At 36.0% G+C, this 26,793-nt stretch overlaps 5 protein-coding genes across 9 annotated transcripts; 3 read left to right on the top strand and 2 right to left on the bottom strand.

The window, feature by feature from the left end:
* Window positions 1–55: 55 nt before the first annotated feature.
* On the top strand, window positions 56–1,383 carry LOC147541587 (large ribosomal subunit protein eL31-like). The gene is made up of 2 exons (XM_086636894.1): window positions 56–267; window positions 915–1,383. The coding sequence occupies exons 1-2, from the start codon at window positions 182–184 to the stop codon at window positions 1,192–1,194; spliced, it is 366 nt and encodes a 121-aa protein (XP_086493020.1). The 5' UTR covers window positions 56–181; the 3' UTR covers window positions 1,195–1,383.
* Window positions 1,384–3,750: 2,367 nt separating this feature from the next.
* LOC147541586 (uncharacterized) lies at window positions 3,751–4,119 on the bottom strand. Its single transcript, XM_086632333.1, has one exon. It carries the CDS (start codon window positions 4,117–4,119, stop codon window positions 3,751–3,753), a length of 369 nt encoding a protein of 122 aa, XP_086488459.1.
* Window positions 4,120–11,289: 7,170 nt separating this feature from the next.
* LOC147541585 (uncharacterized) lies at window positions 11,290–12,764 on the bottom strand. The gene has a single exon (XM_086636893.1). It carries the CDS (start codon window positions 12,561–12,563, stop codon window positions 11,442–11,444), a length of 1,122 nt encoding a protein of 373 aa, XP_086493019.1. The 5' UTR covers window positions 12,564–12,764; the 3' UTR covers window positions 11,290–11,441.
* Window positions 12,765–15,116: 2,352 nt separating this feature from the next.
* Window positions 15,117–21,952, top strand: LOC147541584 (SURP and G-patch domain-containing protein 1-like protein). Of its 5 annotated transcripts, none has more exons than XM_086636888.1 (9): window positions 15,117–15,361; window positions 15,914–16,427; window positions 17,008–17,134; window positions 17,758–17,864; window positions 17,985–18,155; window positions 20,581–20,721; window positions 20,880–21,059; window positions 21,348–21,526; window positions 21,643–21,952. In XM_086636888.1, exons 2-9 carry the CDS (start codon window positions 16,028–16,030, stop codon window positions 21,667–21,669), a joined length of 1,332 nt encoding a protein of 443 aa, XP_086493014.1. In that variant the 5' UTR covers window positions 15,117–15,361; window positions 15,914–16,027; the 3' UTR covers window positions 21,670–21,952. The 5 variants fall into 5 exon arrangements, with proteins under 5 accessions (XP_086493014.1, XP_086493017.1, XP_086493015.1 ...); XM_086636891.1 differs by having other exon boundaries at window positions 15,182–15,361; window positions 15,917–16,427; window positions 20,581–20,715; XM_086636889.1 differs by having other exon boundaries at window positions 15,182–15,361; window positions 15,917–16,427.
* A 1,127-nt stretch (window positions 21,953–23,079) lies between these two features.
* On the top strand, window positions 23,080–25,163 carry LOC147541583 (transcription factor bHLH130-like). The gene is made up of 5 exons (XM_086634375.1): window positions 23,080–23,700; window positions 23,988–24,349; window positions 24,433–24,498; window positions 24,587–24,655; window positions 24,740–25,163. The coding sequence occupies exons 1-5, from the start codon at window positions 23,214–23,216 to the stop codon at window positions 24,788–24,790; spliced, it is 1,035 nt and encodes a 344-aa protein (XP_086490501.1). The 5' UTR covers window positions 23,080–23,213; the 3' UTR covers window positions 24,791–25,163.
* Window positions 25,164–26,793: the final 1,630 nt, after the last annotated feature.

Genomic DNA, 26,793 nt, shown 5'->3' with positions numbered 1-26,793 from the left:
CAAGCCCATTTGACACCACTGTTAAGAATGGGCCGACCCAGTATAAACTGGGACTCGGGGAGATATGGTCCTATAAAGTCGTCAAAATTTAGGGTTTCGTTAGCAGCCGATCTCAGAGAGTTTTGCTTGGGAGGTAGAGTTTCAGAGAGAGAGAGAGAGAGAGAGAGAGAGAGCTGCAAAAATGGTGGAGAAGACGAACAAAGGGAGAAAAGAAGAAGTGGTGACCAGAGAGTACACCATTAATCTTCACAAACGTCTTCATGGATGGTAATGAAGATCTTCATTTACTCTTTTTTTCTTTTTTTTTCCTCTATAAATTGCTCAGTTCATCAGATATTTAAATCAGATAGTTTATATGCACTCTGAGTTGTTGGAATGATCATTTTTGGCAATGAACACTCGAGCCAGTTTTTTTACACTACCTGATATCTATTTAGATCATTTCATGATGAAATTGATGTAATAGGGCTGCTCAATGGAAATGAAATTAGGGTTTGGTGTTTGAGGATATGGTTTGTTTCATATTCATATACTTCGTCATGGAGTTGAACCCATCTCATGAGCCTGGCAATAATTGGCTATAGTAGAGGTGCAATAAGTATTGCCATCTAGAGACAACATTGGAGTTCAGTGTCTATTAGAAATAAACTCTCATGGTTGATGTTGAATTAGGTTATTTATAGTAAGTAATTGTTAAATCCTGACGCAGCTAGTTGAGCATTTGTTACCCATCGATTTGACCTAGGCTTGTAACTGCGCCGCTCTGTGTATGTGCTAGACTCAGGGTTCATGGTCGATTCAATCTTTGCTATCTTGTTTCTTTGGTTTGTATTCTCTTGGGCATGTTCTTTCCTCCAGTTTTTCAACTAGTGCAAAAAATGAGGATTTGACGGTGTATTATTGTACTTTTGTAGCACATTCAAGAAGATGGCACCCAAAGCTATTAAGGAGATCAGAAAGTTTGCGCAGAAAGCAATGGGAACAACTGATGTGAGAGTGGACGTGAAGCTGAACAAACACGTATGGAGCCGTGGGATCAGAGGTGTGCCAAGGAGAGTTCGTGTAAGAATTGCCAGGAAGAGGAACGATGAGGAAGACGCCAAGGAAGAGCTATATTCCTTGGTGACAGTTGCAGAAATACCTGCAGAGGGATTGAAAGGATTGGGCACTAAAGTCATTGATGAAACAGATTAAGCTTTTACCATCTACATTTCTTTGATACCTTCATTAGAATCTCATCAACCTTGGTTATTGTTGCAATTTTGTTTTTGAATTCGATACCCCCTTGTGAGTTTTTTTAATTTTCTATAATCTTTCTGAACAAGAACACAAGGAACTAGTTCGGTTAAAGGAAATGAAGTCGTTCTGCTGTTTTGTATTTAAGCTATTCATAGTCATTTGTACTTTTATTTTTCATGGTTTCCTACTTCTGTTTTTCATGGTGAAATGTATCCGAAGTTGCCAGTTTCTGTTGAGTTTGAGTTCATCTGTTCATAGCCCAAGTGTTTCAGCTTGACATTAAAACTGGGTTAGTCAAACTCTCTCAAACTAAATACAAGTAACACATTCTCAAATATAATGCACCGGAACAGGACCCCCTCCAGAAAATTGGAGGTTCTTCGGCTCAGCTGAACTGTCAGCTAAACATGTATCTCTCATGTTGATTAGATGATATCTGTCTTAAATCTCTGAAGCAGAAAGGAATTGGAGTTGGAAATCAAAGAAAATCATCTTCACCCCCATTTTTTGCGTGCTTAAAGTGCATCAGAAAGCTCACGACCTAACCAAAATTCACATGAATTGCAATCCATAGCCAAAACTGTGATGAGCCCACAAGACACTCCTTAGTGATGAACCCTAAGCCCAAAGCTATAACACTTCGTAAACTTATAGCTTCCCAAAAAAAATCCAAGAAACAAAACATGTTTGTGGTTGTACAACTAGTAGGCATATCTGAGAATTCTGTATTGGGTAGTTGTAATATTATCCGTAGGGGGAAAAAGCGCTGCACTACCGCTCGAACAAATAAAATACTTATTTTGGTATAACTCAATTCTATGACTAGTAATAAGGTGCCAATAAACTAACCTACAGCATCTTACCGAGATAATACCAAATTGCTATTCTGTAAAATCTTGCATATGTTCAGCTTCCAAGAAGACCAGCACGTCCCTCTGAAGATCCAAAAGTAAATCATAGCCCGCCGGAACAGCAAATTGGTTTCTTCACTATACAACTAAAGGATCCCACATTTCGGATATTCCCATGTTATGAAATCTATATACGGAGCCTATGCAATACACAAGAACATCAAACCACATTCTCGAATATTGAAATAGCTTTGACAATCAAAGAGAAAACTAAAGCATTTCCTGCACAGATGCAGGCGAGTATATAATGAGTGATATTGGCAGTGCAACTACACTAGTTGATACCTCTAACAGCGTCACTACAATAAAAAGGGAATTTACAGGCCTCGCCAATTCAGAATCAGAGATACCAAAAGACAGGCTAGTAGAGCATTCGTAGGATGGAGTCGTTAATAAACACACTTCGGCCCCATTAAGCAAAAAAGACAGAAGCCGGGACTGAATTAGAGTAGATTGAGATGGGAAACTCAACCTAATTCGATGCTTATTCTTTCGCTTTCTTGTTACTACAATTGCCAGTAACCGTTTCTGTCATTTACACGAACTCTATAATGGTATTCGTGCCACTACTAATCACTAAATTTCAGTTTAATATAGCATTGATTCATGAAGTGTCTTTCACTGTTACTACAACAAAAGACATGGGCTAGAGAGTAGAGACTACTCAAATGTAAGAGAGGAACAAGAACAATTGAGCATCTAGTGAATTTCAATCAAACAGTTGAGAAGATTAATCAGAAATCTGCTGAGATCAATCTAAACTGATAAAGGTAAATTTCCGTAATCCTTCTTAAGCGGGTACAGTATTTGATGTTTAATGTTCAAATGCAATCTTTGGTATGAGTTCTGAAAGACACAATAGAGATTTCTATCTAAGAAATCCCATTAACATAAGCCTAGTAATTCTCTGTTACTCTTCAATATCATTGTTTCTACTTACTCGAAAAAGTCCAATACCAGCTCAACTTTAATTCACTACCAGAGCAATACTGAACCGCGTGTACGTAAAACGTCAAAAATTTCTCTAAAATTTAAGCTCCAAATATTAATCACCCCTAAATTTTTAATTCAAAAAGTAAATAACCCCGGGTCCAGTTATGATTAGTGTTAAGTTTGTGGTCATCCAACTCAAAACCAATTGTCGAAGAGTGGAGAGGACCTAGACATTAAATTCTTGGTTGCTAGATCGCCCCTCTCCCATGTGGGACCGCACGCCCCCTCAAGTAAGGCGTTCTTTGAGCCTGGCGTGGAGCCTGTGTGATTTTTAAGCCTATCACTTATGGACTTAGACATTATATTCATAGTTGCTACGTCTCACTTCTTTCATGTGGGACTACTCTCACAAATAATAAAGATCAACGTACCAATCATAAGATACATATTGAGGGGCATGAAATTTTGCAACTGTCTCTAAAGTAAGCTCCTAAAATGAGACAACACTATACTTCATGTAACAAAACACCATAGAATTCAAATCTGCATAATTCAAAAGTTTCAATTCTTATTGAATGACAAAAGTTAACATGAAATTCATCATACACTATGATAAATCAGACAAACATCTTGGGGGGGAAAAAGAAGAAATGGGTAGATACCATAATCAATTAGAATCATTAGCAGTTGTAGATGAGAGAATGATCTGCTGGTTCTGAAGACGTTCTAGGGCTTTTTGGTGTGCCCAAGTTTCAATAGTAAGATCAGGTTTAGCATTAAGACCAACACCAAGAATTACAACAGTAAGGAAACCAGTGATGTAGTAAGGAAGTTCCCAATCTTCCCATTTTCTTGACTGTCCTTGTGGAAGTGGAGGTCGATTGAAAAGATAACCATTAGGTCGTTCTTGATGACCAGGGGTAGACCACCGACTAAGTCCATCTCCTCCGCCTCCTCTTGTTCTGAGAGATTGTTTGATCCGATTTCTGAGCATTCCTGAACTGGTAGAGATGAATTTTGGCAACGACGACGACATCGCTGATCCTAGAGAAAGAGTACGGCTCCACAAGAGTCAAGACCTTTTGTTCGCGAGGACATAGTGACATACACAAAAGTTCTAGGCTTATTTTGGGAAAGGGTATTGCATGAGTATCTATTTTGCAAATGGGCGGGATCATTTATTATTTTGCAAAAAAATAGTCCACTAGGATTGATCCGTTAAATTTTAACATCGCTAAATTTTAGTGCCTTTAAGTTTTTAGCTGTTAATTCTAATTACCTTACTTAAAAATTTATGCTTATATTTAAGTAAATTCTATACAATTTTGACATTAATTCGCGAAAGTAACAAATTATGACATTCACTAGTACTATTATTTTTCTAGATATTTTAGTTATCTATTAAGGACGGTGGACAATATATGGACAACAAATTATGACATTCACTAGTACTATTATTTTTTTTTTATTTCTCTCCTCTCTCTCTCTAAGAACTCCGGCGAAGGAACCCTTCGCCGGAGTTCTTAGAGAGAGAGAGGAGAGAAATAAAAAAAATAAAATAAAATTTAGTTTGAAGGTCACTGGCCGGAAATTTGGTCGGCCAGCGACCTCTGCCGGAGAAGGTGATGAGGTGGCGTAACAAATGATGTGGCGTGACATGGCAGAGAGAGAAAAAGAGATGGAGGAGAGAGAGTGACGGAAAGTTAAAGTTAACGGAAATAGGGGGCCATATGGATATTTCTCGTAAAGTAGGGGGTCAGGCGGGAAGCTGGTCACAAAGTTGGAGGCCATTAGGGAAATAACCCTTATAATTAATTATATTTTTAGTGAAGGGACAGTTTATTCTCTGGAAAAGTCTCCAAACACCTCCTCCCAACCACCACCACTTTCTCCAATCAATTGTATTTCTCTCGAAGAATCAAGAGTGCCTGACCACAGAAACTCTAGGTATCTTAATTTTTTATTCCTATGATTGAAGAATCAAAAATATTTAAAAATCCCAAATAAGATTACAACTTATCATTGATCAGTTAATCTGATTTTTCTACTTCTTCATTGGTTTCCTGCTTAATAAAACCATCAGAAGAATAAATTATGGTACAATCTAGAGATAAAAACTACCCAGACTTATATATATGATTTCAGTTTCAAACCCTAGATACCAAATTAAATAGGAAGAAAACACACTAACACATTCAAACCCTAAAACCCCATAAACCAAACGTTATGATGTTTCACATAAATGAGAAGGACAAGAAAATGGATAGGTTTAGTTAGATGTTGATGGAATAGGCGATTTTGCACAAGGTGAAAGCTACCATTCTCTCATGGTGAAGCAAGCACGGCAGGACTTTTAGAGAGAGAAAGAGACATAGAATTGTCCCTTTAAATTAAAAGACTATATTTACACCCAAACCAATTTGTGTCCACGTAAGAAACTTGTTTGTCCACTTATTGGCCACCTTAAGAACTCAGGTAACTTCGGATTTCTTTTAAATTTAGATCAACCAGAATGATCTCATTAAAATAGTTGATAAATTGGTCATTTTAGTGCACAACAATGCACTAATGTTGTGCCACTACAATGTATTGTAGTCACTTCCAGTGCAGTCATCTAAAGTGTACAAAATAATAAACGATCATGTCCCTTTTGCAAAACACGATACTTATGTACGGTTCTTTCGCAAAATAATCCAAAATTTATCACTCCCTGCATTTGTTCCCTCTTATAGCCCTAAGAACTGATGTAGCGACTCTCGCTTGACCATATTCTCTCTCCATTTGCTCCACGCTTAAGTGAGACGCCCCCACATCAGTCGAATGAGGGGAAGCAACTGGAACGAGGAATATAACTTCTCGACACAAAAAGGTCGTTGGTGTTTACAAAGCTAAGTAAAAGCAACTTGCAATTGCAATAGGGGTTGAGCTGGACTCCCAATTTAAAATTTTGAGAGCCCAACCCCTAAGGTCCGATAGGAGAGCTATCGAGCAGGGAGCTCTTTCGAACAGCTGGTTTGGAGTGGATTTAGGGGCGTCAACTCGTTCTCTTTAGTTTTAATTTTTTTTAGGTATTGTTTAAATCTATTATATAAAACAGAAGGGAAAACGATGACTGGGACAAACATCCTTATTTAATTATGCATATTGTCTAGAAGCCCTTCTCAAAATTTAAAATATAGTCCTTCGTAGAAATATAGTTACCTATTTAAAAAATATAGTTACCTATTCAAAAAACAATAATCCTTTCCTTCTTAGAAATAAAATAACTAATTTAAGTAAATCTGTTATATAAAACAGAAGGGAAAACGATGACTGGGACAAACATCCTTTTTTAATAAAGGATATTGTCTAGAAGCCCTTCAAAATTTAAAATATAGTCCTTCGTAGAAATAAAGTTACCTATTTAAAAAACAATAATCGTTTCCTTCTTAGAAATTAAAATAACTAATTTAAGAAATAAATAAACAAAATAAATTTCAAGCGTTAAAAAAAAAAATTTGAAATCTCTCTCTCTCTCTCTCTCCCAATAAAATAATAACTAATTTAAGAGAAAAGAAACAAAAAAGTAATACAAAAAAAATAATAACTAATAAAAATCTCTCTCTCTCAATAAAATATAACAAATAAATTTCGTAACATTTGATTGATACAAGTGTTCGTGCCGTAGGGCACGGGATATACACTAGTCTTTTTAAATTCACCTCGTATCAACTTCTAAATTTAAATTTTAAATTAATAATTTATAGTTGAAAAAAAAGAATTAAAATCTAATACACTTAGACAACAGATTAAATTTGGGTTGGGAGATCCTATTGGATTTGAAAATTTAGGGACTTCCAAATGGGATGTAGGTTGATGATCCAAATGTTGATCATCAATTGACCGAGTCAATAAGTCAAAGAAGACCAAGAATAAAACGAGTTAACAGTGTCCAAGTCAAAAAGGAGATGAATATGAAGAAGCTCTACCATCTACGCCAGGATATAGGAGGTTGAGACGTGTCTTTTAAGCACATTAAGGTATGTCATGCTCTAAAGGAAACTAGGTCAGCGCTGGCTATAATTGTGCTTTGGATCCTAGAGCAGTAAGGGAGGTCTTTGGAGATCACCTCGACCCTTAAGCCCGTGTTGCCTCAAGACACGGGAAGGCGAACCCGAGTCTCTATTTCTGAACCTAATCCCTGACTTGATCTAAGGTCTAGGGTGGAAGAATCTTCGAAATCTAAGATTGTAAGTATCGTAAAAGGAGAATATGTGAGAAATCAACTTTCCCAAACAATCTACAAAATTGCAAGAAGATCTATCAAATAAGAAGTATATGCAAATAAGAAAACTTATTCCTATTACGACCGCAAAAATGTGATCTCATCTAAGTTGGTGGATATCCACCGCTCGACGCAGTCGGCCAACCAAGTCTAGATAAAGCAACAGGTTTCTTTAATCAACCATGCAAGGGTCAATTTGTAAACTCAAATTTTGAATTCAACTCCTTAACAGTTAAAACACTTTTACTGACTAAAGCGTCAGAGAGGTCTCTGACTTTTTTTGCAGGTTCCGTCCCCGAATCACGAGGAAAAATTCATCATTCGGTTAGCCGAATCCTCATATATAAGCTAAAGCTAAATGTAAACATCATAAGAAGCCCCCCATTTGGGAGCCTTCATTTTTTATATTTATAGAGATTTTTTAGTTATTATTATTGTAAATGTCATTGCCATGAAAGTCCACCAAAATGTCACTCAATTTTTTGTGGTAGAGCCCATCAAAATATCTATGAAAGTCGAAACTCGCCAAAATTCATGGAGTAGCGGATGCTCGAGACGTTGGTGAGCTTTGAAATGTCTATAATAAATGTCTCACACATACGAGGATTTTGAAACACCCACGATTGAATATCTCTGACAACCTTGAATGTCTTAGATTTTTGTGAATTTTAAAATGTCAACGAATGTCCGAATTGACTACCTCTCTTTGTTAAGTCTCTGAGCATCCATCTCACAACTTCTTAGACTTATGGCAATTGACAACAACCGAACAACACCCAATTTCCAGAGATAAGCTACCTGTTAAGATATGAATGAATAGATGGGAGTACTCTTAATAGTCACTCACCATAATACATGATTTCATCCTTTTCATGTGCAGAAACCTAACCATAGCCCACAAACTTAACACCAGAAGGTTTGTCATTTAAGTGTGGAGCCACAGCATTTATGACCTATTGAATTATTTAGGTCATGTCTATCTGGGTCATGGACATCCAACAGTTTTTAGCCTTATCTGCCGACTTTAATAGGCCACAGTAACATTATTGATTCTCATTGTATTCATATGCACATAGGTGAACATATTAAGAATTTTTTGAACCCACAGATATCCAATAGGAACTTATGGTGAAAGAATCAAATTTTAAGTTGATAAGAGTGAAAATAATTCATGACTTAGTAAGATGGACTAGATCTTGATCTATATATCATAACACTAATTAGTAATAAATTTTGAAAATGTCAGAGAACCGGTTTTCCTCTATAATTATCCATAGGCAAAAATGTTTTTACTAAAGAGAAAAATGTTTATGTCGATCCTGACAAAATATGTCCTATTGAATCATTTATGTTTGGGCTCCACACGTATATGTGGCTTAATATCTTTTCCATCTCTATATACATGAATTTAATGGCCAATTGCAAGTGATGTTGATCGAACGAGAAAGCGAAGAAGTTTCACAAGTGACCAGATCGCAAGGAACTTGTAGCTTCTCAGAAGAAATAAGTTATTGACAAACTTACAACATTTAAACAATTATTCAATTTAAATGGACTAGATTGTTTTTGTTGTTTCTCTGGTTATCAAATCGATAAGTCGATTTCTGTCTTGGCTTGATTTAGACAGAGTTTCCTTTCTCTAACTTATAGAGAAATAAATAATTACAGAATAATGATATATCAATATTCCTTCTTTCTAAATATGTAGTCGAGGCGAGAATAGATTCTCTTTCCTTAAGACATTTTACACCCCCGTAACAGTACCAAACGTTAGGGTGAATGCCTTCGGGATACAACGACTAACCTTTCAGAATTTTAAGATGGTACTTCTATATTCTGAAAGCGGACGAACCTTTGTCAGTATTATGAGCTCTTGGACTAATGCGGATGAACTTCTAGATGCTTCTGAAATTCAAATTTCACTCGAGACTTCTTTCTTCCTTTTCCAGATATTCTAGTCTATCCAGAACCTCTAGAAAATACTTCTTTAATTAGATATTCTAGGCTAACCAGAACCTCTAATTGTTAGAAGGGAAGAGAAGAAGAGAATGAATTGAATTGATTAAAAATGAAGTGAGTTTGGGTGGTATTTATAGGAATTGAATAGGTGTATAGTGTCTTTTGGGTTAAAGAGCACAACTGTTCGAAACCAGGGGCTATAACTGAATATAAAAGGGTCGGTTCATCTTGGGCCATCAGATCGCGCTTGAAAACGCGGACGGAACGCTGGCCGTCAGATGCGTTCGCGCGTGCCCGCGAGATGCCCGCCCGAGAAGAATCGCGACCGTTAGATGTAGCCCGGAGCGTGCCCGAACGCGGAGAGAACGCCAGACGTCAGATCTCGCGCAAATCCGCGCGATGAACGCCCACCGTCCAGATCTGAGCGCGTTCTCTTCGCGCGAATGCCCCCCAACGTGACTTGTCCTCTTTGACAATTTAGTACCTATTTCAACCGATTTTTCGTTCAAACTTTAACCTTGAATTTCTCATTCATCCGGAATCGGATTTGAGTGATTCTTGGCTCTAAATTGTAGAGCTCGACGAGACGAACGCAATGGCGCGTTCCGTTTCTGAGTTTGATGAGTCGGCTCGAGCCAAAATAGGCTCCGATTCCAACAGTTTTCAACAAATTTCGAAAGAAAAACAATAAATAGATAAAATTGGGGTTAGTTCCAATTTGGCATCCAACATGGGATCAATTGTAATTTATATTCAGTTTTAATTCAGCCCACGGAAACTATGATTTTATTACTTAAACTTAACCGATAATATATTTTTCTCTTTTTTTTACCCTCTGTTTCAAAAGATTCACCTCTATGTCTTTTGTCTTTTTTATTCATCGAAAAGAATTGACTTGGTGTTCCGCCGGCAACAAGCAGACCACTATTGATGATCTCCAACGATTTTTTTAGTCCCTTTCTTCTTCTTCTTCTTCTTCTTCTTCTTCTTCTTCTTCTTCTTCTTCTTCTTCTTCTTCTTCTTCCTCTGATCCTCTCTCTACCACCATCGTCATCATCCATTCTCTTTCTCTACAAACCTCCAACAAAAAATTTAATTTGAAGCTTCAAATCTGAAGATTTCATGCTTCAATTGAAGCTTAAAAAATAGTGAGATTAGACGACGATGGTGATGGATGGTGGTGGTGGTCGAGAGAGGAGGAAGAAGATAAAGGTTTGAAAAAAATGTAAAGTCGTTGTTGACGACAAATTCTGACAATCATTTTCGTTAAATACGAATAGAAAGAAGAGAGAGGGAATCCTTTTAAAAGAAAAATAAAAGCAGAAAAAAATGTATTAACCGTTAAATTCTACTACAAAATTATTATTTTAAGACTAGATTAAAATATGGGAAAAACAAAACAAAAATTTCAATTGGACGTAAAAGGCCAAATTTAGAATCCCCCAAAGAAATAGGTCACTACATAAAACAATCTTTATTCTATTTTTTTTTTTTTTGTTGAACTATCTTTATGGGAAGTTTTATAGGGCCTCCCCAATTTTATTAAAAGGTCTGCTCATGAACCATTTTACTTGGTAAATTATCATTGAGGGGGCCCATTATATCTTTATTCTATCATTATTGTAATATGTTTTTGTTGAAACCTCATTATTGTAATATGTTGTGTCAATTTGTTCCTCTGCCTTGAGAAATATATTATGGTAGTCAAGTGGGTATAGAATTTAGCTGTTTAGGTGGATAATTTGGAGTGAAATTGAAATTCTGTCTCCAAATCCATCACCATTCTTGGCATCCCTATGTGTATTATAGACATTCTATGTGACAAGATGGCGTTTTAGCAAACCTTAAAAGTCCAACACTTTTGTATAAAGTTATGGAACTAATCATTCTCCAAAAAGACAATGACTCCTACTAATTAGCTTTTTAATCATTTTTGGATTGTGTTCACGTGCATGCCAAGATTCAACTCTAAACCCTTTCTAAGGAGTAGTTCTTTTATTTAATTCATACTTTTACAACATCAGATTCTAGAGATAGTGAGAGATCTTTCACATAAAATTAATTAACTGTTACATAAGAAAAAAAAAACACTTTATATATCGGTAAGTAATAACTGAACTTAAAATTAAATAATTTTAGCACTTCTTATTAAGCGGCAAACCACAAAGACAATCATTGTTCACAAATGAAGAAGCTTCCAGATGATTAAACGGAGATCCCGCCGGAATCTGACCACACAAATGATTATAACTCAGATCCAGGTGACCGATATATGACGCCGCCGATATTGATTTTGGTATCGGTCCTTTTAGATTGTTACGACTTAGATCTAAAGCTGTAAAATACGATCTTGGTCCAAAAACATCTGGTATTTTACCTTCTAAACCGTTATTACTCAAATTCAGTATACTTAAACCTGATCCAGTTAATAAACTCGCCGGAATTTCACCTGAGATTTTGTTTCCGTCAAGATTCAGAGTTGATAAAACTGGCATTCTTCCGATTGATTCAGGAATTGAACCAGAAAGTTGATTAAGAGATAAATCAAGATCTGCTAATCGATAAATGTTATAAATTGAAGAAGGAATTGAACCTGAGATCTGATTCCGACTTAATAAAGCTCTACTTAACATTTTAAGGTTTCCAAATAATGGAGGAATTTCACCTGAGATTTTGTTGTTTCTTAGATCAAGATGCATTAATGAAGACATTTGAACAATTGAAGGTGGAATCCGACCGGAAATTTGATTATCAGCAATATTTAACACAGTGAGACTTCTTAATTTTCCGATATCGGAAGGAATCGTACCGGAGAGTTGATTTCCGATTAGATCAAGTATTCTAAGAAACGAAAGTGAAGTAATACAAGAAGGAATTGTACCGGTAATTCCTTTCCAATCAGCAATAACAATACCAGAAAGACGATCAAGTTTACAGATCTCCGGTGATATTGTACCTGTCATATAACCAGATCGGTTTGATTTTTCTAGAATTTTTTCTTCCGATTCACCGCGGAAATTAATGTCGGCTACTCTAAGATTTGTAGGATCACAGTGAACTCCGTACCAGTTTTTGCAGCAATCATTACCTGTCCATGAATTGAATATACCTAAAGTAGGTTCATGGAGAGCGGATTTGAAGGCGATGAGTGCTGCTCTATCTGAAGGAGTACAGGAGTTAACGGAGGAAGTGACGGCGAGAATGACTGAGATGATGAAGAAGAAGATGATACTGATCATAGTATTATTAGTAGCCATAAGTTTTGTGGAAATTTTCTCTCTCTAGAATTTAGGTTTAGGGTTTTGGTAGTTACAACTTACTAAGTGTTGAAGTAAGAGAGATTGTGTTGGTTATATATGAGATGAGATTTATGACGGGTAATACTGCTAGCTAGAATTCAAGTTACAGTTGGAATTAATCGTGGACTGTGGTTCTGACTTTCTTTTTGAAGAAAATAAATTAAGGGTGGTTCTAAAAGTCACGGGACCAAAAGACTGTTAGCATCCAATTCTATTAGCACCAGGCTCAACTGCTCCTTTCTCTGTTAACACCGTTCAACTATGTAGGCACCGGTCAAAGTGGAGTTAACCCTAACCCCTCCATCAATCTCTAAGCTTTTAAAACCGAACTTCTACTTCATAGAATCGTTCCTTTCTTGGATTTCACATAACAAAAAGAGATTCTTCGCTTCCTTTCATTTACTTAAAAATCCATAATTTTGACATTTTAATTTGATCTCATTTTTAATTGCTGGTTTTGATTTATTAATCTTCCCTGGAAATCTACTTTTTTGTTTGTACACCTAACTGAAACAGGTTGAGAGTTACAATTATCACAGATCTGTGAACGAGTGTGCTTGCGAGATAGATTGTTGGTTGAGTGAACTTCAAAATCGCAAAATAAACATAGTTTAGCTGAATCAGCTCTACAATATAAAACAACTATTTCTTCAGAACAATAATAGCAGAGATTATTATCTTCTTCACTTTTCTGTTTCTATCTCTTCACTTTTAGTTAGATGATGGATGGAAGTGATGAAACCCTAATAAAGAAAAGAAAATGAGAGAAAGCTATAAGAGCTAGTAGTAGTAGTAGTAGAATGTTCAGACGAAGCCCCTCCTCTATAAGAAGAGGTCAGCGACAAAACCAAAATGCTCGTTCGGGATTACCTCTTCTTGGTTGTGTTTCCCCATCTAAACCCATATACGTTGTTAATATACGTTGTTAATATGAATTTAGGATTACCTCTTTAACTAATGTATACTTGCTTTCAATAAAATAAAAACTAATGTATAATTTCTTTCAATAAAATAAAAACTAAAGTATATATGGGGATGTAGAAAAGATGGAAGAACCAAACGAAGGTGAACGTCACCCACATTAAAACTGGTGCTTATAGAAAACTCGGGTCAATGGTTCATTGACCCAAGTCAATAAAATTTTCGGATGCTAACAGCCTTTTGGTCTGGTGCCTTTAGAAGCACCCATAAATAAATAATGATTTATGATCATTTTTCATCTTAGCTCCCTAATGTATACTAATTATCTAAATGATCCATCTTTTGTTTTTTCAAGCCTTTGACTAGGAAGTCATATTTTTTACTTTCTAAAAGTACCCATGTTTGACTTTTTTTTTTTTTTTTTTTTTTTTTTTTTTTTTTTCTGTTTGTGTTTTCTCTCTTCATTTTTTTTTACTACTAACTTCATTGTCGCTCTGCACTTTATATTCAATAACCTCTCGACTATCATCGACTAGATATTCTTTTTTCTGCTCCCTCTTGCCATATCAAGAAGAGACACACACGATCATGATCAGAGTATTCCGTAAACAACCATGCCATGTCGTCATCATTAAGTCGGTGACTAACCATCTTCATGTAAACTTATATAAACGATACATGTTTGCTTTGAAAAGAGGAAGGGACATCACTACAGCAACAACAATACATTCATTACCACAAATTTGACAATCTTCAAGACATTCAAGTACTTGGATCCATTGTTGCTGATGATGTCGAAAAGTAGTTTTTCGGCATCACTTAAGTAGGATCAATGAACAACATATGATGAACTTTCACTTGTGTGATTTTAAGGAATATAATATGCAAAAATCTCTCTGATGCTCAGGTCAGTGTTTTTGCAGTACATGGATTGAATTCAAAAGTCTGAGTTTAGGAGATGAACTTTCGATCTTTCATTAGGGCAAATCTGTTATGCTTATATAGGTTCAGTTAACCTACTATGATGATTGACTAAGATGATGCAATGGTAAGGCAAGGGCTTAGGTGGAGTCACGTGCTGATGGATGTTAGGAAGATGATGTCCTGAGTGTGTATCTTCTAACAATGACAAATTTCCTAATGTTTGCGTGTCGTTTACGGAGAGTGGACTTTTGACGTGCCTAGTTTCCACGTCATTTGGCGTTGTTCAGGCTTTTCTTGGAGCTTGGACAAACCAAGCTTGTTTGGTCGATTTCTTTGTTATAGACCTCAGGTCAGGTCAGGACTTAGGTCCGCGAAATCTTGTCTCGGATTCACCTTCCCGTGCCTAGAGGCAAGATACGTTTCGAATTAAGTTCATGTCACCCATCAACTATAGGGCGGGTCGAGTGTGCACTATCTGTCACGAGCTTCGAACAGTATGCCGATCTGCTTGACGAATTCAATCATTTTGGGTTACGGTTTCGAGTCATCGGGCTTAATTTTCACCAATATCTTTGAGTCAGTCAATCTCTCTCTATGTCTCTCATTCAGCTATCATTGATCTTCGGGAAATTTTATATACACTTACCATTTCTACCTGTCACACCCACATCTCCGAAGCAAAAATACCTTTGAGTGTATATAACAAAAATGGAGAGTGAATAAAAAATTTCACTTGAACTTCTTTTGATATTGTGGTCACCGACACAAACGTTGGGGTTCACTAATAAAGGCGCGATGATCAACCTCCAGCTTATCTTCCCCTCAGGCCCTCACTAAGACCTACCGTATTACGTGCTCTTCTGAAACCCTTGTGACTTTGTGATTGATCAATCACTATACTAACAACAAAGGTACACCAATATTTGATTCTCTTCTAGATTTAGGGTTTCCGCTACAATTTCTGTTTGGATTGCTGATCTTTAAAAATGATTTTGGTTAATTCTGTTCATTCCTACTGGGCATAGGATTAGGTTTTGGTGTATGTATCAATTGGTTTGGGTAGATTGGATTGCTCTTCTGTTTTAGGTTTTTATCTACAGACTAGAATGATTTTAAGCAATAATTCTCTGTGCTTTTATTTTATTCGGGCTGTAATCTGCTCCTGATTGAGTCAGTTGGAGCTCGTTTTAGAGTTTATTTGTTGCAAATTGATGTGATTTTTCTGAAGGCTAGTGCATCAAAACGTTTTGGCTTTATCTTTTCCTTTTGTGTTTTCTTGTATCAGTCAGTGTTAGTGTGGTTAGGGCCATAGCTTCAGTATTTGGAGCGGTGTCTTACTGCAGAATTAGTCCTCTAAAAGTGGATTTCGCCTATTTGTGGTTTTGTGTTATATATTATCTTATGCTTTATAGTCCAGGAAATTGTTCGTTTCTCTTTCCTAACACGATTCTTAAGCATGGCAGTAGGTTCAGAATTACAAAGATCATCAATCATATTAAGGCTCAAGTACCTTGAAACACTTCTCACTGTAATAGTGGATTTCCATCAAAGGAGTGGGAGCTATTGGTTTTGTATCCATGGAGAAAAAGGTTGCTTCTCCTCTCTTTGTAAACGATGGTTCTTTCTTGGAAAGGTTTAAGCAGCTCCAAGAAAATCAGCAAGAAAACACAACTTCCATGGGGGAGCATCAATCTGGAAGAATTTCATCTCTTACTTCTAAACCAAGCGAGAGTGTGAATAAGTCCGCTTTGGATTTTAAACCAGAAGATAATAAGCGCAAGGTTAATCTTGGCTCTTCGGGTGGTAAACTTGCATTCAGCTTGAAGCCGAAATCGAAGCTTGCGGCAGCTCCAGTTAAGTTTGATGACGATGACGATGGAGGGGATGGGGGAATGTGTCCAACTGATTCATCAACGAAGCGTCAGAAGTTGGGTTCTGTGGAGAATTCCAGTAAATCATCAGAGCTAGGGGATGTTGGTAAGTACTGCTTGTTTAATATCCTGTTTCCTTGTCAGCTTATTTGAATGGTTTGGTCATCTTTAATACAATAAAAGCAGGATTCATTTTTAATGTTGAATGTTTTCTATGGAGAAGTTAGTGAAAGCTCCTATTGCTTTTCTCTAGTGAGCAACATGAATTCCAGCTTAGCGCAAGTACTGTTGCCTGTGTATCCTAGAGTTCAGTAAACAGCCAAAGATTTTCATACTACTACTAAAGACGGAAATCAATTATACTTGTGTCATTCAATCGTTTGATCCAGTAAACTGTGTTGCTACATATTCATTTTCTGACATTAGTTTCTTCAAAAATTACAATTTTGCGAAAGAGAATTCGTATCGGGCTTTATACTCTCTGAATTCCTTGTTTGATAGACGAAGAGAACTAGTCATTCTTGAAGTTTTCTTGTCTCGTTAATGCAGCTTATGATTTAAGACTGTCAATCATGGTGCAAATCGTTGAATGAAAGAATCGGAAAATGTGGAAGGGCCATCTAAGTGTAATTTGCATTCACTTGGTCATGCTCTTGGTACTAATCAGTTCTTTAAGTGCCATGCAGCACCAGCTTATCCTAGCGATCCAACAGTGAAGAATGTTGCAGATAAATTAGCAAGTTTTGTGGCGAAAAATGGAAAACAGTTCGAGAATATAACACGACAGAGGAATCCCGGTGATACACCTTTCAAGTATGTTCTTTAAGTATTCACTACTTGTTATCTATTTCGCATGCTATTCCATGCTATGATAGTCCAATGATGACGTTTTGCCTGCTTTATTTGCTTAGTTGACTTTCGAATTTCTGATTGACCAATTGCAACCTTCTCCGATTCAACTTACTGTTTAATATTTCAAAACATCGCATGGAATACTTTGGGCATATTAACTTACAGCTAGTACTTTGAGTTCTAAAAAGAAGAAAGAAATGTGAAAGTATCCAGAAAATTCGGTTTGTGGTATTAATGTGTCCAGTGTTGGGTAAATAGTTGGGACTTGGGAGGAAATTGTGTTCTGGAACGATCTTTAGTGGCAAATGAAATGCTTGCTTATGTTTATCAATAAACCGGAAAGATATCATACTTTTGAAATCCACTTCTCTTGGACATATTGATTCATATCATGGTTATTTAGATGATATGACGTCACCAATACTATTTTTACACAGAAGTCGCGCATTCTATATAGATAACACGGACGGTTCCAAATTAGCCTCAATTTATTTCTACGTCTTTAGAAATACATAAAGTTGGGCGCTTCTATAGAACATTAAGACAATTTGTTGTAATTGTCATTGAACTTTTACTTTTTGCAGGTTTCTTTTCGATACAAGCTGCGCGGATTACAAATATTATGAGAATAAGCTTATTGAAGAGGAAAAACATCTTGCGAAAACTAAGGATACTGAAGCTTCACATAGTGGTTAGTACCCTTTTTTCTTTTCGAGGTCTGGTTTCCTTTATTTTAATTTATTCTTTCGCTTTCGATTGAGCAGAAAAAAAAAAATTATATTATCTTTTTCTTTGTTTGAAAAAAATCCAGTTAATACTGTTTATTCAAGTTCAAGAACATTGGATAATTCTCGAAGGATTCCTAGTCAGCAACACTCTATGTACCAAATTCCAGCCTCATCTTTGTATGAGACTATTGAGGATGTTAGATCTTCTATTGCTCTAAATCAAGTGCCGGTAGTTGGAAGAACCTCTTCATCTGGTAAACATGCTTCCTGTCATTTTGCATTATTTTTATAGTTTTATTTTGGTGTCTGTATACTATTGTTAACGTTCAAACAGCTAAGGTGGAACATTGTAAATAGTATTGATTATAGCTCCAATGCTGTTTGAAAGCGTAAAGCCGTAAACCTCGTAAAAGTGGTCATAAATTCAAAAAAAGAACTATTAACGCTTGAAAAACTTAGAATTGTGACTTAAACCGAATAACATGTGACAACACACACACACACATATATCTTTTGTACAAATCAAGATGGTGTTTGTTGAGCTCAACCGTAGGATTTAGCTCTGCATATTCACATGATCACATCCGCTGGATTTATTGAAATCTCTTGATCCAACAGCTAGATCATTTTCCCCAGAATCTTTTCACCATCTTAGTAGCCCCTATTTTTTTCTCCCACCAAAAGCTGCCCACACTCATCCCATCACTTAAAAGTCCTCACCAGTTTACTTTCTCATCCTTCTCCAGGTATCCCCTCCCTTCCTCTCTTATCCCGCAGGTATCCAACCATTTAAAACTACCACCTTCCCTTTTAACCCATCTTCCCACCAATCTCTCTCACTACAACTGCTCCCTCAATCTTATAGATACTCTACATGTTGAATCATTGGCTAGATCATTTTCATCCATCACTCTATGGAAAGAAAAAAAAGAATTGGATGGAGAATTTGTGTTCGTTTATTTATGTATAATATTTTTCGTAGTATTTCTATAGCACCTTTAAGCTCGGATTTGTATCATTCGTAAAGCGTAACGATATAACCATAATGATCTTTGTTTATCATAGTGTCCTTCAGTCATCACAATACACAGCCATCATTCATCATAGATACATAAAATGAAAATATTTTGCATTACTTTTCCTTCTTAATTTTTTTTATACATAGTGCAGTAATGTGTTATGCAGTTTTTTGTTTGCCTATAGTTCTTTGTTATCATAATGGTAGTATGTGTTCAGGCCCCATTTTCTTGAGGTGCGTGAGGATGTACGCCTTGTGTGCCTTTCTAACACTGCTCTCTGCTATGATTTACCTTACACTATATCTTTCTAAATATTAAATGATCGTAAATATGCAAAATTGCGTAGTTGGCATCATGTCATGTTAAACTCATTAAGGATTATTAGCTCAACAGATAAATTGCATGGTCTAGATGCAAGCAAGGAATGAAACTTCGGTTTCGGTGGAAACTTCGATGAGTCCAAAAGTGGAAATGTTTCGTGGAAACGTTTCGGTCTATGTGGAAACTTTACAAATTTGTGGAAATGTTAGTATCTTTATTAACGTCTCTTTAGTATGAAAGGTTAGTATCTTAGAGGCCTAATATGCATTAAAGTGGTTAATTTAGAGGTTAAATTAAATTATTCACCTCTAATAACCCTAAAACACTTACGTTGGGGGCTAATGTGCAATAAAATTGTTAATTTAGGGAGTAATCTGAATTGTTTTTAACCTGTTCTGTTAGGTTGAGGGGCTATATTCACTTAAACAGTTGTTTAGGGGTTAAGTAAAAAAATGATTTTAATTATATATCAGGTTTTTGAAGGTGCTCCTCCAAATTGTTTCTGGCACCCCTTCAAAACATTGGGACAGTGAAGGAAAGGGTGCCGGATAAAAAATTTAGGGGTGCCTATAACGTTATAGCTTTTACATACCCAAAACCCTAATCCTGTTTTCACGCCCCTCTCTCTCACCTTCTTCTTCTTCTACGAAACCCTAGTCTCTTCCTTTTCTATTCTTCTTCTTCACCTTAAATCCACCCATAAAATCTGAAACCTGAACCTATGAAGAAGAAATCAAGAAGAAAACAAGAAGAAAACGATGAAGAAAGCGAAATTTCGTGAGATTTCGGTCGAAATCTTACACGAAAACTTTGTAAGTGTGTTTTTGTTTCCATGATCTGAAAAACCGAAAAATTTCGGTCATTTCGACCGAAATTTTTCGACATTTGATTCCTTGGATGCAAGTAGAAGTTCAATTATATCCTCTTGGATAGATACATGAAATGGAGGTCAGATACGTGAATTTAATTAATTGATACATATTATTTGGCAAGAATCCTTTGTTTTATCTAATAACCTTTCCAAAGAATATCTATTTGTCCGCACTAGTTCTTGGTGATCGGCTACCCCTTTAATCTAACAAGATTTCAGCTTTGCATCGCGAGTGAAATATAATGAAAATAAAGTTCTAATACGCAAATGAAAAGAGAGACAAGCATGAAGATTAAGAAGAAATCCTTCTAATAAGGAAGAAGTGAAATCCAATCCTTAGATAATATGTATAAGCGGAAGGTCCAAGCCAATCCCGATGTGGTCTGACTGTCATCTGTATCTTTGAACTATACCTGTCGCAATTTTGGACCGTTTTTCCTGTCAAGGTAACTTGTTTTGGGCTTGTAGGTCAACTCATTGCGCCTTCAGCATCAGATCCTGTTGCGATGATGGAATTCTACGCGAAGAAGGCTGCACAAGAGGAGAGAAGGAAGCAGCCTAAACTGTCAAAAGATGAAATGCCTCCACCTGCTTCTCTCCAAGGTTCAGGTTGTTTTTGTATCTTTCGTCCTCCATTCTTTTTCTCCCCTTCTTTCTCAATTTTCCCTTGTATATTGGCTTTGCTATTGGTTGAGCATGCATTTTCATGACAAATATAGTTTACAATGGGCACCATTTCAAATAATTTCTACTTCGTTTTACAACAGATTCAGGCAAAAAGGGACATCACATGGGTGATTACATACCTCCTGAAGAACTTGAGAAGTTTTTGGCTAGCTGCAATGATGCAGCTGCACGTAAAGCTGTAATGGAAGCTGCTGAACGGTCTAAAATTCAAGCTGACAATGTTGGGCACAAACTTCTATCCAAGATGGGATGGAAAGAAGGTAATCTCTTCTGACTTCTCCATTAACAATGCTCTACTGCGAGAATACACAAAACTTTTCATATGTTTTTGATGTTCTTATGGTGCTGGGTCTTCAACTCTTCATTAGTCAAAAACACTTAGGTTGAGGAATTGAGTGGTCATGTTGAACTTTCTACATCTTTCGGGTGTTCTCTGCTTTCATATTTTACTTTATTTAGGTTCTATTGTTTTATTCTTTCACGGGGTTATATCATTAAACCACAACCCATATCTAACCTATCTCGAACATTACACAAATTGTTGATAGGCGAGGGTCTGGGGACCTCAAAGAGTGGCCGGGCAGATCCAATTTCGGCTGGAAATGTGAAACTGAACAACTTAGGTGTTGGAGCTGAACACCCAGCGGAGGTTACTCCTGAAGATGACATATATGAGCAGTATAAGAAGAGGATGATGCTTGGTTATCGTCACAGACCTAACCCTTTGGTAAGTTCGACTTCCCTACTCATCATTTTTCTGCACCTACAATATGTTTTGCAATTTGGTTGAGGCTCGTTGTGCTCATCTGTTTTCATTTGTATGTTTGAATGTGTTAAATGCAGAACAATCCGCGAAAGGCATATTACTAAAGGTTTACGACATTTTGCTTCGCTTTGAAAGTTGATCTGCTGGAAATTTTGCTTTTTCTTCAGAAATTATAAGATCGAGAAAATGTGTGTTACAAGATTTGATTGACGAAAACTTTTTTTTTTTGTTGATTCTGAAAGAATATATTCTTTCTTGAGCTTCCTTTCAGGGTAGAGTCTATTGAAATCTAATCTAAAAACCCTATCTTATATGCGTTATTATTCTTGTATATATGCTCACCCATTCAAAGTGACTATTAACAAGTAAAAGCTTAATTTATTTTCATGTTTGTCAGTTGATGAAAGTACGTAGCACGAAAGATATCAACATTAGCTTCGTCAAACTCTGAGTAAAATTCTAAAAGAAAGAAATATTTCTCCTACTTAAAATCTTATAACCGTATTATCCATACGAGAAAAAGGAAAAGATATATTCTCTCGTACAAAATTCTACTTATCTGATATGAGACCTGAACTAGTCCATCTTTCCCGATATTCTTTATATGATCTTCAGAGGTGGGATCAAACAATTACTTTCTGAAAGACAGGAATTTCAATTTTGGTAGGAATAAATATATCTAGGCTTTGTAGCCCATCTAAAGTTCTGATCCCTTGGACCAAACAATTACTTTCTGAAACACAATAAAAAAAGGAATCTGCATTTTTTTTTTATTATTATTCTTATAATTTGAGAGTATTTATTCTTTCCCATGAGTCAGATAAAGATTTCAGGGGAGAATATAAGAAAATGATATACATCCAAAATGGGGTATTAATTTGACTTAAGGTGCTGCAATTTGGCCAGAAAAGTTCTCCTGTACAAAAGTTTGCTTGTGTGATAGAGATGTTTTGTATAAAAGAGTAGAAAATTTTCACTTCATGATTCTCAAGAACCATTAGAGGATAATTTATTTAACTGGCGCATCGACTAACTGTCAACCGTGGTGATTATTTGATAGTTATGTTAGGTGCACATGGATGACACGCATGGGTTATGTCAAGCGCATTTATATCAGGCGAAAAATATCATATGATGTAAAGTCCACATTTTTTCCAGTCGGAACCTGATATTTTAGACCTGACCATTATTCTTTTCTAACTCAGGACTTTTCTTGTAATGAGTCCTATCTTTATGGGACATTTTGTCCAATCTTGTTGCACTTTGATTGTCATTTACCGCTTGAAGTTGAATTCTTAGATAAAGAGAAAGTTTGAGCTGGTTTAATGACAAAAGAGATAAAAATATCATTTGACCGAGAAATTAAAAAAAAATTCGCACTTTGGGTTCTTGTTAACTTTTGATATCTATCTAGGGGTTTTGTTCTGTTTCCTTTTTGTTAATCTTTCTGATACGATTTGATTCGATTTTATCAAAAAAGTAAAGAAAAAGGATGAGACCCCAAAAATATTTCTAGTCAAGAGTGATGATGTATTCAAACCTCTTTAAAGGACTTAAATATTTTGTTCTTGCCTTGAGATTTTGAAAATTCATCAGAGCCAGAGTTTGTGATAAATAACAAAATTAGCAAGAATTGAACTCTGGGTTAATGAGGTTTCGATTTGCTCCAAGCTCTATGCTTGAAAATTACAGTAATGGTGAAGATGAAAGATGTGATAATATCATATCTCATTCAAGCCCAGAAGCAGAGACAATATTTGCTAGGTTCATGTCTAATTGTAGTGGTAATGATTCATCTTCTCCTGATGTGATGAGACAAATCATAAACAAATCTATGGAACAAGAACCAGAGAGAATTATTGGGTTTCTTCCATCTCTTCAGATGGGTTTTCATAGTCCTCCTCCACAACCACCACCACCACCACCACCTTCAGAAATCTCTTTAGAGAATCAAAGTTCAAACCCAACTAAGAATTCTTACAGAAATTCAAATTCCATGCATGTGGATCAACATCATCATTCAAAGTTGAAAATGGGTAGTGGTGGTAGTAATAGTAGTACCACTAACTCTTCAAATCTTATCAGACATAGTAGCTCTCCTGCTGGACTTTTCTCTCAACTGTCTGTTGAAAAAGGTACTCCTCTTCTCTTTATGACTTTTAGTGAAGTGGACATCGGTTTGTTGCCGACCATTTTTGGGTTGGAGAAGCTGAATGAATTTAAGCTTCGGCCTATCACGATTTGTGTAATTTGATTTGGCTCAATTATTACAAAAAATGATATTGTCGTAAAATGTGTACTTTACTTATTCTTAGATTTGCTCTCATATAATCACCAAAAAGACAAGTGATATCTTTAGTATGTCTAGTTTAATCTATCAGAATGATTCAAACGCCGAAGTTAGAATCTTAACAATTAGCAGGTTACTCTGCAACGAGGGGAATAGGCGATTTCACAGCAAAAAATAATAGTACTAATGGAGACAAGACAGCACCGATAATTAGCAGGTTGAAGAGTCAATTGAGCTTCCCATCGAGACCACCTTCTTCACCTGGTTTACTCTCTCAGATTTCCGAAGTCGAGAATGAAAGTATGGAAGAGGGGAATAGCAGGGAAGAAGGAAGTTTGGGTAGTGGAAACAACCGATTCCTTACCGGGTTCACAAATGCTTCTTGGAAGGATTCATCAGAAAAGGCAACCGTTCTTCAGCTGCAAGATGCTGTTCCATGTAAGATTCGAGCTAAGCGTGGTTATGCCACTCACCCACGGAGTATTGCGGAGAGGGTAAAAAACTTTTGCTCATTCTTTAGTATGCAATTTTCAGTGATTATATTTCATGTTATAAATATTTGTATCTACATTTTCAGGTTAGAAGAACCCGAATCAGTGAACGAATGAGAAAGCTACAAGAGCTTGTACCGAACATGGACAAGGTAAATACCTCACTTACTCAAAATCAAACTAATCACATCGAAACTATTTTCAGTTCTGACTAAGGTCGTGTATTTTATCCGTTGGCAGCAAACTAACACGGCTGATATGTTGGACTTTGCTGTGGAGTACATTAAAGATCTTCAAAAACAGGTCAAGGTACATAATGAAAACCAATAGATCCTGCACTTCATATATAGTATTTGTTTCTTTTCCTTCATAATTTTGATTCATTTTGTGTAGACACTTAACGCTAATCGAGCAAACTGCGTGTGTTCAAGGCAGAAACTGTAATCAAATGATGCAGTTTGGCTTGTATTTATCTGCTCAGTAGAAGAATTAAAAGATGATGAAGGAGAAAGAGTTTGTATCTCTAAGTCAAAGAAAGGCATAAAATGGGGGTCCATATGTACGATATGATGTTCCAGATTTAGAACGAAACCTAAATATAAGAAGTTTTCTCTTAGAGTTCACTCGGAGTATCTTTACTCAGAATCTAATGTGGCGTCATCTGACTACATACTTTTACCAACTATATCTTTTAAGAATCTCAGTAATGTACAGTCATGTTATCATTTTTGAATAAAAGCGTAACTGATTGTAGCACTTTTCTTTTATAATAAAGTACTATAAGCATTATATACGTTATAAGAACTTATTATCAAAAGACATTCGGTCTGCTCCAGTGGATGTCCATGTATATAGTTTCTTTTGATCGGGCTTTCGGTAATTAGGGGGAAGCAGTGGGTATAGTGATTCAAGATCACATAGGAGAAGTGATGGTTCAAGAAGGTAAAACCATTCTGCGCAAGAGAGTGAGGCTCAGGCTTTGTTTTTTGCTACTCGAGGATAAAAGAACTGGGGTTAGTAAAGCCCTTTTTATAGGAGACTCATATCATTGTGGAGGCAGTAACGAACGGTGGAGATCTGATTTCTCGGAGAGTCAGATCGATAATATTTATTAACGAGATACCAAAATGAAAAGAAAGACACTCTATTTGGATCTCTAGGATGACGTGTCAAGAGTGGAATGGAGATATCACAAGAAAAAACACTTTATTTCTAGAGTGTCCTCTTGAGATATCTCTAATTGTCCAACTCGTCAACTTTTGAATTTCAACCTATATAAATCGAGTGTTCTATATTTTCTAAATAACTAATTATTTTTTTACAAAAATAACTGCGGCATATAAGTAAATAAGATAAGCTTAGAGTTTTGCATTGGAGACATAAAAGAGTTGAAGATCTCTATTTCCGCCACATAGGAGTGAAAATCTCAATTGAAACTTGACACATAAGACAAATAAAGATTTTTTTTTAGTTTTGCATTAGAGATGCTCTAAGCTATATAATCCACTTGTTATCTTTAATGAAGATATTTCCAAAAAAAAAAGACTTTCGGTCTGTAAAGATAGACCCTTTGGTATCGCAATTATTTGATATCCTTGAGACGAAAATTGATCAAACCAAATGTCTGAGAATATATTAGTTCGTTAACGATGTGATCATATGGCTTTATAGATGATGCGCATACATTTTTTTATGATGGGTTTTATCATCCATCGAATAATATCAAAATGAAGAGAAGCGATTTTTTAGGCCAGAATTTTATTCTTAGAAAAGACTCAAAAATATATGCACACGGATCCACTTTTCTATATCTGTTTATTAATAATCTTTTATTAACATATTTTATTAACAAACATTTATGGATACTAGTTTTACAAAGCTCGTTTAATAATAAATATTTATTAAGAAGTTAACAAAATGAAAAGCATGAACGTATTTAAACTCTTTAGTAGTAAATAGTTATTAACAAGAAACCAAAATGAAAAGAAAGATAATCTTTAAACTCGTTTATTAATAAACAATTATTGATAATATTATAGTAGTAAATATTTATTAACGAAAAACCAATTTGAACAGTCCCATGAACGGCCCAAGAGAGAAACCCTTTTTCTCTCTCCACGTGACTTCACACGTGAGAGGAGAGAGAAACAAGGGTTTCTCTCTTGGGTTGTTCATGGGACATTTGGGACGGCTTAGATTGGCGGTTTAGGTAGTCTTGTTGTTACTAACCGTGCTTAAACTTGGGTAGGGGTATTAAACTAAAATGATAAAAATAACGGGGAGGGTGATCTCAAGATACACACCATCGTGACATACTTCATCGAGGTTAAATCTGGAATGAAATAAATCTTTTTATTCTCCCTCTATTGGTTGAATCGGGTTGTGATGATTTACTTCATCGAGGAAGTTTCTTGTTCAAGTCCGAGATGGTCTAGGTGCGCCCAATG

This window comes from Eschscholzia californica, unplaced genomic scaffold (genome assembly GCF_041429995.1).
Source record: "Eschscholzia californica isolate CP2 unplaced genomic scaffold, dmEscCali1.0.p SCAF_4, whole genome shotgun sequence".
NCBI classification, from domain to species: domain Eukaryota; kingdom Viridiplantae; phylum Streptophyta; class Magnoliopsida; order Ranunculales; family Papaveraceae; genus Eschscholzia; species Eschscholzia californica.
The sequence above is the reverse complement of the archived record's forward strand: the minus strand, read 5'-3'. Positions and strand labels throughout refer to the sequence as shown.